The sequence below is a fragment of the Aptenodytes forsteri genome, unplaced genomic scaffold (assembly GCF_000699145.1).
Source record: "Aptenodytes forsteri isolate BGI_AS27 unplaced genomic scaffold, ASM69914v1 Scaffold273, whole genome shotgun sequence".
In the NCBI taxonomy this organism is placed as follows: domain Eukaryota; kingdom Metazoa; phylum Chordata; class Aves; order Sphenisciformes; family Spheniscidae; genus Aptenodytes; species Aptenodytes forsteri.
Window position 1 is genome coordinate 64,472 of NW_008795041.1, and position 10,098 is coordinate 74,569.

A 10,098-nucleotide genomic window follows, 5' to 3' on the forward strand; every position below is an offset into this window, starting at 1 on the left:
GGGAAGGAGCGAAGGGCTGTGTGTTCAGCTGCCTGCCTGGTTAAACCACGACAGGAGGCTTTCACACTGGCAGCTCCACTCCTTGAGGATGTTGTCCATTCAAGCTGTGGCCTCACTGGTAACAATTATTTACCTTGAATATAAAAAGTCTGATGGCCAAGTCACAAAGCTTACACTCAGGGAATTAATTTCCCTGCAGTTGTCTTGATCGGGGGAGGGGGGGGGGGGGGCGGGTGCGCCATTTAAGCAAAGGTGGTAAGGAGGACGGTTGGCAAAGCACAAAGAACCCCAACCTGTCCCTTTGCAGCTGCCCACTTTCATATCCAGCTTCTTGTCCTTTCCAGTATATTCTTTCCTCCTCTCTTTCTTTTGCCTGAACTCTTAGTTTCATTTGGAGCAGAGGGTTTCAGGCTGATAGGTCTCTCTTTAGGAAGACCAATGCTTCCTCTTTTATAAAGCAAGATGTACTTTACAGCTTTCTACCCATTTTTTTAAATAGCTGAGAGATATACATTGTCCTTGTTCTCAAGCCCAGTTTGCATGGTTTATCATTGAGAAAGAGCCCGAGGATCATTGTTTATCATACAGCAAGCTACACGCTGTAACAGTCTTTGTCCTGGGCTTGTCCCCATCGTCCTAAGCAAACTAATACATGCTCAAAGGTGTGCATGCAGATATATTATTTATACAACTGTATTTCTTATGCCCTGCTGCAGTCTATTATCAGCTCACCAACTCACAGATGCAATTCAACAGAAACTACGCTGCTTCTCAACCTTTTCTTTACCTGTGGGCTTTTACCTGTGCAATCAAGGTTTTCAAAGACAGGAGGCGTCCTTGGAAGGCAGCGTCATGAAGAGGGGATCGGTCTGCCCAGCTGCCTGAAACAGCAAATGCATAAAAGTTAATTCAGGTAAGCAGCAAAAGCAGATCCTGGGAGGACAGGGAAAAAAACAGCTGTGTAAATGCAGATCAGGGCTGAAATCAATGTGGGGTCAGTGGTGAAACTGTTTGATAAATTGTTTTCAGCAGAGCAGTTGAGGGCTCAGCACTCCTGAGAAAGCTGGCCACTCGCTAAGGGACCTAAACAAAAGCTTCTTGGCAGAACTTTTAAAAACAGCTAAAAACATGCTTCAGCAAAGACCACAAGTTTAGTGCCGCTGGGGCTCACTCAGGGACTTCAGAGCCCCGCAGTTCTCCTATTCAAAACCATATCAGCCTCTGTCTTTCTTAGGGAGCCTTTGTCACAAATCCTATTCCAGCTTCTCTTGCACTTCGTTAAGAGACTCATAGCAGGGAGACGCGGGGCTGACTTGCCCGTCAAATGGATTCTGGCATGTCCCTGGCAGTTTTATTTCCTGAACTGACAACTTCATAAATAATATCCTCCAGCTCAGGCTACCAGGTAACAGGTTTCATCCTTCTCCTCACTGGAAGATTTCAGAAAAGACATGGAAAAATAAATTCTGCCTGAGGGTTTACTTTTCTTCCTTAATAATTTTGAGTTGTTGAACTGTTCAGACTCCTTCATGTAGGCTAGCTCGCCCTTTTTCTTATCTTAATCTATACATGTGCCAAGAAAAAAAATTCCTTAGCCTAGCTACTACCTACAGGCATAGTCAGTCAGCCCACGTTAAATCCCTGCAACTCAGGTAGAGAGAAAATTTACTTGTCCTACATTAAAATTTATAACCATATCACGACACAGTGTGTAGTAAGTATTTCTCCAAAGGCCAGCTGCATTTACAGTGCCACAGGACAGAAGCAATACCAGTGTTCGCATTCATGCTCTGTTGTACAGCAGCCCCATGAGCACTGTATTTGAAACCCTTGTCCTGTTTAATTTTTTCAGCTATGCCGCACACCAGAGAGAATGGAAAGGGTGATTTATCTCCATTTCAGGTATTACCTGAGGCAGGAGGAAATCAATGAGAGGCACAGACACATCCCTGGGGACTTGAGACCAAGGACGCAGCAGAGGTTTCAACCTTGGCCAAGGGAGTGTCCTTTTGTTACCCGAGAACCGGGATGCACTTCACCTCATCGGGTTATGGTTTTAACTATAGTTATTACTTTTGTTTCCATTTATTTAAGGAGCTGTTCCTGGGCTCCTAAGGCAGGAAGCTGGTATGGAAAGACCAGCCGGCACAATATATGACCATGCTTCTAAGGACCTAGAAGGACGCACCAGGCAAAATGATGGAAACAGGAACCAGGTAGGGACTGAGAAACATTTTCCTGAAAACATCCAAAAAACCCCACATCCCTCATCATGCTGGTGACTGGAGTAGGCAAGCTCGGTTCAGAAAGTCAGAAGACATTGCAAGTGACAAAACCCAGGGCCCTTATACAGCAGGAAGATTCAGAAGTAACTCAGACAGCAGAGCTACCGTGCCTTATTTAACCTTTTATGCATATAGTACGGCATGTGCAAGCGCACGTCACATGCATTTATAATGCATGTGTATGCACACACATGCCTCTGAAAACACATGCTGCTGCATACTTCCATGCTAGCCACAGCAACCTACCTCCCTGAAACGTGTGGCAAATATAGTTCCCATACGGGGCACATCTTCCCTTCACAGTTGTGAGTGACATGCCTGAAAACACTGGGTCTTTTTAAATGTCTACAGATAAATTAAGCAGCCCTGCTGCTGCGCTACTTCACTGCAAAGAGAAAAGGCTGTGAAGCTCCACCTGTAATCCAATATAGTACCCCAGCAACAGCATCACATGATCTTATGTTTTGTAAGATTATCTTTAACGGCTTTTTGCAAATGGCAACTTGCAGATAAAAATATGTCATGGCCTGCTAAACTTCAAGGCACTTCGATAAGAACCTGCATGAAGGAAAAACTGCTGTTAGCCACGTGTCTGACTACAATTGCATGAAGGCACTTGGAAAAAAATGACAGTAATAAATGACTGGAATTATATTCTGGAGAATAACAAATAAATTAATAACCCAGACATGCCTGTATATAAAGGATTTGTAAAAAATGCTTTGCTGCAGTATTTCTCTTGGCCAGATCTTAATCTCTGCTTTGGGTGGCCATCTCGCACCACCCATGTTCTGCTCACGTTCATGTGCCTGTTCATGGTGGCACTATTCATCATGAAGAAAATGCCCAACAAATGAGTCACATAAAAATCTGTGATGTGACAACACTGATAAGAATCTTCAAGTAGGAAAATATGTCCTCATTAGTAGTAAATTTAAAATACTGTGTCATTTTAATTAGTGGAATTACTGGGCATGCAAACGCGTGTCTACTCATTATTACGGCAGTGATGTGAAGGAGTAAAATCACTTGGAAAAAAACCAAGAAAATAAATGACCTACTAAATAGCCTACTAAATACAATATATTCCCATGCCGTATATAATTTCAGAATAATTTTAGCTATATTCATTTTTATCATCTGATTTAACAAAACAGGGGCTCTTGGCTTGGATTCATAAAGTCATTAGTTATATCCTCCTAGTATCTCCTTTCAGAAAATCAACATGCTAAAACTTTTCCCTAAATATTCTCTGGCAGTAAAGCTAGATATTTAGTAAAACCATCTGTAACCCCCACTAAAGAATGCCTTGCTTCCAAGAACAATCTTTTTATTTACCATAGTGCCTTGAGCAAATGCTGTCCTCATTCTAGCTGGGTAATTGTTGGAGTCTCATATTTTGCACACCTAAATCATGCCAACACATACTGACACTGTAAAGACCCCAGAAATGGAAGGCACTTCAGGTTAAAACATTCACCCATGCATTTAGCACGAGATTCCTCATTTCATGGCAACTCAATGATTTAAATGCTCGAGTTACAAAAATGTAGCAAATATACATTTGAATGTTAGACTGTCCATATTTTTACTTTACCTGGGACTATTCCATAGATCTCTTCTGCTATCCTGGCAGCCTCTTTTCTGTTGCCTTTAACGATATAGAAATGGGTCAGCAAAGCCAAGGAAATCTTAATTAAAAGCTTGAAGCAAAACAAAGCAAAAATGGCAAAATAAATGTTAGTGAAAGCATGGAGTATAGAACTGCCCTCCATTTTGGTTTGCTCTTTGAATAGTTTCTCAGGTCGGCTAAGTTGCACCAGGCTATTCTTGGTATCATATGTCATCTATTTTAAACCTTCCAGAACCTGCTGTTCCTCAGTCACCAAAAATACATTCTGGTTTTATTTGGTATGGGCTATTTGATCCTAAATAACAATACCAAGGATAAGATAGTTTGAACATCCCGTGCCATACAGGAAACAAACAGAAAATCCTTTCCAAACCCACATGAATTAGAATAAATTTCCAGATAGATGCTCTCCATACCAGCTGAAAGCCTACACATCCACATTATATTTACTCTTTGATGTAGCAGTTCCATTTACAAAGGCTGCATAGGTAAAGCTGCAGAAATTGTTCAGAGATGCTGCAAAAAGAATACTCTTCTGTCTTTCCCGTCTTGGTAACAGGCCTTGCTGGTACTCAGATACAGAACAAAGGCAAGCATATCAAAGAAAAGCATTATCATGAAAGAATCTGAAATAAACCCGCATATTTTCAAAGCCAGGGCTAAGAAGTCAAATTTATTCTAGGAGGGGAAAAAATACATTGAAAATGTGTAATCAGAAACACATGACAACATGCTGGGATTTTCCATCACTCAGGGATAAAGAATGGTGTCCATTAATATGTCTTGCAAACAACATCTTACTGTTTCGAAAGAATGGAAACATTTTTACATTATCCATCACTGAGTCAAAGGTGTAATATTTGAAACCGAAGAAGATGCACCCTTTCTTTAGCTGCCCTTTTTTCTTTCTGAAGGCACATGGCTTCCATAGAGAACAGAGTACTTTTTCTGCGTGTAATTAATTGAAACTATGTAGAATACCCCATCTTCTTTTCATTTAAACTTCCCTTGATTCCTATTTTCCTATATGCACAGCAGGAGGGAGATTTCTTTCTTTCTTTGAATCCCCTCCTTGCCCAGGTTCTCTTACCCTTCAATTTACATACCTGTCAAAGGAAAGAGCAGGATGACTCTCCTCTCTTAGAGCTCCCAAGGACATGGTGGATATGCAGAAGGAAATTTTACAGCAAATTATTTCCAATTTCCAAATTATTTGGACATTTTAGATGCAATTTCTTTTGTTTTGTAGCAATACAGCTGGCTTAGTACCTTGCTGTCTTCAGCACTCTGCCTTCCCAGGTGCACTAGAATGCTATATAAAATACGTGAAAAAAACACCCCAAGCTATTTTTTCATTTTTCAAGTGAACCAGTTTTTCCAAAATCCTGAATTAAACCAAGATACTACATTTTTACCAATAACTTAACACCTTACATAAATATTACCTTTCCTTCCACAGCAAAATAATATACCTACAGAAACTATAACACCTATGAATCCAAAAGAGGAAAATTGCCTATTTTTAGTCACTTTAATGCCGTTTGCCACAGGACAAGACAGCTGAAGACACAGATTACATGGCAAGAGAAGTTCAGTTAAGGAACCAGAGAAAAACAGTTAAGTTTGCTCAACTGGGAAACAAAAAGGAGAAATTAGCAAACAAAGGTGGACCAAAAAAGGGATGATCAGTTAGCCTTAGAAAAATATGAGAGAATGAAAACACTCCTCCTGAAGCCAGAGGAATAGCAAAAGGTGTAAAGAACAGAATATAGAGTGCAGAGAAAAAGAACAAACAGGAAAACAAAAAGATCATTACAAAGAAAAGGTCAGCCTAGATGATGGAGAAATCTTTCTCATATAGGATCTACAAAACTGGCGCTCAATAGGACATAAGCAAGAAGGAACAGCACCTTTTAAGAGAAAGACCAGGAAACAGACTTTTGGTTGCAAAGGAGATCCATTGACCTTCTTTCACAATCAGCCTGCCAGATAGCAGGTAGAATTGTACAAGTCCACAACCCTCGGAAAAATACAAGAAACTGGAGATCAGGTGATTTCCACTGAAATGCTCTTATCCCTAAAGGAAGAAGAAATTCCAATAATACTGAAGAGCTCTCCAGGTGGTCTAAAAAACCGTGAGGAAGTTTGACCACTTGGAAGCAGTCAGAGGAACGTGATCCTTCCAGAAGGACAAGCTCCATTTGTGTAGTAGCAAAATCACCCTCCTGGCTTCAGAACAAGACAACTAAAGATTTTTAGTTAAATGACGGAGTTATTTGAGAAAAGCTCATGTAATCTCTTAATCTGCTCTTAGTGTACAAGAACACTAGGAAAATTACTGCGGCGGATTAAAAAAAAAAATCATCAGTGGGAGGATGGCTGAACAGCATGGTGGGAAGTATTAATACTGGTGAAGGTGGTAGTCAGGCAAGCCGTAGCAAGATCTGGTGTGATCACTCGGAAACATCCGGTATTTCTGAAACTAGAGAAAGGTGAGCAACATAATGTAGGCACGAGAACAGATATAACACAACAGAAGAGCAACGACAACACAGAAACAGGACTCTCATCTTTCCTCCCTCGCTGTATTGGGCAGCATCGTTGTGAGTGGAATGAGGCGGATTACGCAACTCCATCGATAGACTGGAGCGAACAAGTCAGCCCCCCACAGAACAAACATGCCTTATTGAGAACTTCTGCAGGATGCCCAAAGCACTCCATGAATCACTCTAGCTTTCAGCTAGAGTAATTACTAAATTGCCAAATCAAAATATCCAGAAAATATATTAATCCTTCAATAAAATTGTCATGAGATGGTGAATGAATAGAATTAGTTTAGCTAGATCCTCCAAAGAACTGGAAAGCGAATGTTTATATATCCTTAGTTTACAAACATGCAAGGAATAAGCACAAAAGAAAAGGCAGTCCAGCTTAGAAGACAACTCATTTTCACTACGGTTCACCTTAACTTTAGCCAACAGTGAGAAATGTCAGATGTGACCTGAAGAATCTGGCAAGGAAAGATTAGAGGGATCCTCTTCTCAATGAAATTAAAAGAGGTATTGGTCTATTCTCATGCTAGACGCTCTTTGAATTACAGCAGTGTATTTCTAATGTATATAGTTGAGAGCTTGAGTATTCAATATATTCAATCAAAGTAAGGCAACTGGGGGGGAAAAAGAGACAGAACCCCTTTATCTCGAAGGGAAGAGATCAGAACAAAGACGTACAGAGTAAGGCAACTGGGGGGGAAGAAGAGACAGAACCCCTTTATCTCAAAGGGAAGAGATCAGAACAAAGACGTACAGAGAGTCTAGCTATTTCTTTTCTATCAGTTTGATCTAATAAATACTACTTCCCATACAAGCCTTGCCTCATTTGCATCCTTAGGTCAGCACACTTACAACACTCCTGCTTTTAGAAAGGGGCGTATATAGTGACTCACCGCTTGCTCTTGCACAAGCAGATGTGGGATTCGTCTCACCCATCCGCCACCCATCGCACCACCTAAGGTCTGGTTAACTAAACTCCTGCTGCTGCCTGGGCAGGAAGACGGCAAATTCCAGCACGTAATTAATTCCCCTGTCTGCCTCCGACGCCTGTGCCAGCAGGGGTGGCTCCTTCTCTGGATGCTCACCATCAGTCCCTCCCGATTAAACAACCAGCTTGAAGAACTAGTGCCTACTAGACCAGCGCATAACCAGCTTATACACGCTTAAAGTTCAGTGAATCCCACACAAATGTCGCCTCCAGAGTTATGCCAGTGTTGAAGCAAGTCAGAATCTGAAAACAATACAATCTACCTGTTAAGTTCACAAGAAAAATGCATGATTTCAGCTCAATGGTAAATTCAGATGTATAACTGCATCTTGCCTTTAGTTTTCTTCCCTTGACAAAAAATACCCACCTTTTATCTGACTACGTCAATGCTGAAGTATTAGGAAAAACTGTGGAAGTCAGCGTACTACTGAGATAAAAGTAGTAAAATACTGTAAAAGATGTAAATTTACAGTAAATTTACAGTAAAATACTGTAAAAGATGTACAGCAAATGTGCCGAGACTAGTTTAACGATAGCAAATCAAACATTAAAAATATTCAAGTATTTTTTAATTAAAAAAAAAAAGTTCGTAAAACCATTTTCTGTTGAGATTGATTGCTCTTATATCTATTTACATAAGGTCTGTATTTTACTGGAGCATCAGAAAGATGCAATTTTACAATTATTTGTTTATAAGCCTAAGCACATATGGAAAAAAGGACTAGCGAAGAGAAATAAATATCAAAAGGGGAAAAATAAGTTTATTTTTAAACGATGCAGAAAAACTTGACCACAAAAATAAGTACATTACAGTGTAGTTACCTTCTCACAGATCTCTCCACATCCCCTAAAACACAATCTGAAAGATGAATCATATTCATACTTTACATGATACTTGTTCGGGTTTAACATACAATTTTCAATTATCAACACGCTGTCTATACCTTAATTCACAGTGTCTGCCTATCACGTATTGGAAACACAATTTCTCCTTGTGCCTGCGGGACGGAATTTCACTGCAGGTCAACGGTCCCTTCTATGACAGGGGGGGACCTTCTGTATAGAAGGCTTTTGGGTGTTCCCTCCTCCTCCACACAGGAGTCTGTGCTCCATCCAAGACGTAACTCAGTTAGTATCACTCTCTCTTTGGTAACATTTCCTTAGTATTTGACAATGATCAAATGTTACCTACAAGCACAACGGAAACATTTTAGTTTTTAAATAGTTACTTTATTCATTTCTCAATACATATTCCTAAAATACACTCATTCTCTCTGTTTTTTTAATTATTGCAATTATTTTATTTAAACTTTTCCATTTCACCCACTGATGCTTTTTAAAACTGTGAATGATTCAGTGACATCATCCCTCACTCCACTGCACAAGGCTGGTAAGTGAATCAGTCCCGCAAGAGTTACACACAATGCAAGTTGCATTACTTGAGGAACAGCATATTTGTAGTTAAACCAGTTATGGATTAAATTTTTGTGGCAGCTTGTGCAGAATGTTTTTTAATCATCACCTTTCTCATAAGAAGTCCAACCACCAGTGATGGGAAGCAGCAATATGGAGTATATTTCTGTACTTTCTAATTGTATGTTCCCACATATTAATAAAAAAATGCCCATTCTTTATGGAAAGGTAAATAAACTTTTAGATAAACTGTAAATTTGTCTTGTAAACACGACTGTAACAAGGTTTTATTACGTTATTCGTAAGTACACAACGTTCCACAAAAGAAAAGTGAAAAGTGTTTTGAATAGACTCTCACAATCCTGTTGAAAATTTGATTTCTGTTTGTAGATGTTGTAGGAAACCAAAAACAAATAAACCAGAATTAATAAAATATTATTAAAAATATATATATAACATTTCCCTGGAATGATAATCAGTATTTTTAAAAAGTTGTTACAAACGTGAATGTTATTTAAAAAAAAAAAAGTAACTTTGAAAAGTAAAATATTACCTTAATTCCACCCATTTATCCATAATCTGTGTGGCACCATTTTAGCTGACCTCCACGTTTAACTTAGAATTTGAAAAATTCAATTTGTAAGACAATGCATATTGTACTCTACGTATCAAAGGCTAAAAATTCTAGTAAAAGAAAATAGAGTTTGTATATGGCATTTATTTCACATTACCTTTCTGTGTTTCATGAAAATACGTTCAATGAGATTATAAAATGTCAGACGTTAGGGTAACTACATCTCTACGCAAAGAGGATGATACTGACAGAAATTGTGTTTTAAATACTGCCCTTCAAGGGTTTGGAAACAGTATTCTCATATTGCACAGTTTTAACATTAATACAGTGTCCAACACTACGTAATACTCAGAACCATAAAATCCTAGGACTTTTAGTCTTCAGTGGCGCTTGAAAAAGAAATCAACCCAGTGCATTAGGCAGGGGGGAGTTTTAGCGGTGGTTGACATGAATGAGATAAATGCCTCCTCTCGCACAGTGGTGTGCTGTGCCCCCGGCTGTCCCAGGCACAGATTACTTAGGACTGCTAACAGATGCAAGGAGCCACTTCCTTCCCCCCCCCGCCCCTCCATGAAAAGCATACCTATTGGTTATTTCCGTTTAAGGGATACCTTCCCAAGACTTCACCTGCAGAACCTGCCAGTCTCTCCGAC

The 10,098-nt window shown here is 39.7% G+C and overlaps 1 protein-coding gene across 4 annotated transcripts in view; it reads right to left on the reverse strand.

Annotated features, from left to right (window-relative positions):
• Positions 1-4,081, reverse strand: part of ASB11 (ankyrin repeat and SOCS box containing 11) — a 21,492-nt gene extending 17,411 nt beyond the window's left edge. For 2 of the 4 annotated variants that reach the window (XM_019471423.1, XM_009276861.1), the window contains exons 1-2: positions 3,883-4,081; positions 802-881 (exon numbers count right to left, since the gene is read on the reverse strand). In XM_019471423.1, the coding sequence (XP_019326968.1) occupies positions 802-881; positions 3,883-4,060 (258 nt within the window). In that variant the 5' untranslated portion in view covers positions 4,061-4,081. Of the gene's footprint in view, positions 1-801; positions 882-2,531; positions 2,701-3,882 lie in introns of those variants that run through there. The other 2 variants (XM_019471424.1, XM_009276862.2) reach the window with 1 other exon arrangement.
• Between the last annotated feature and the right edge of the window lie 6,017 nt (positions 4,082-10,098).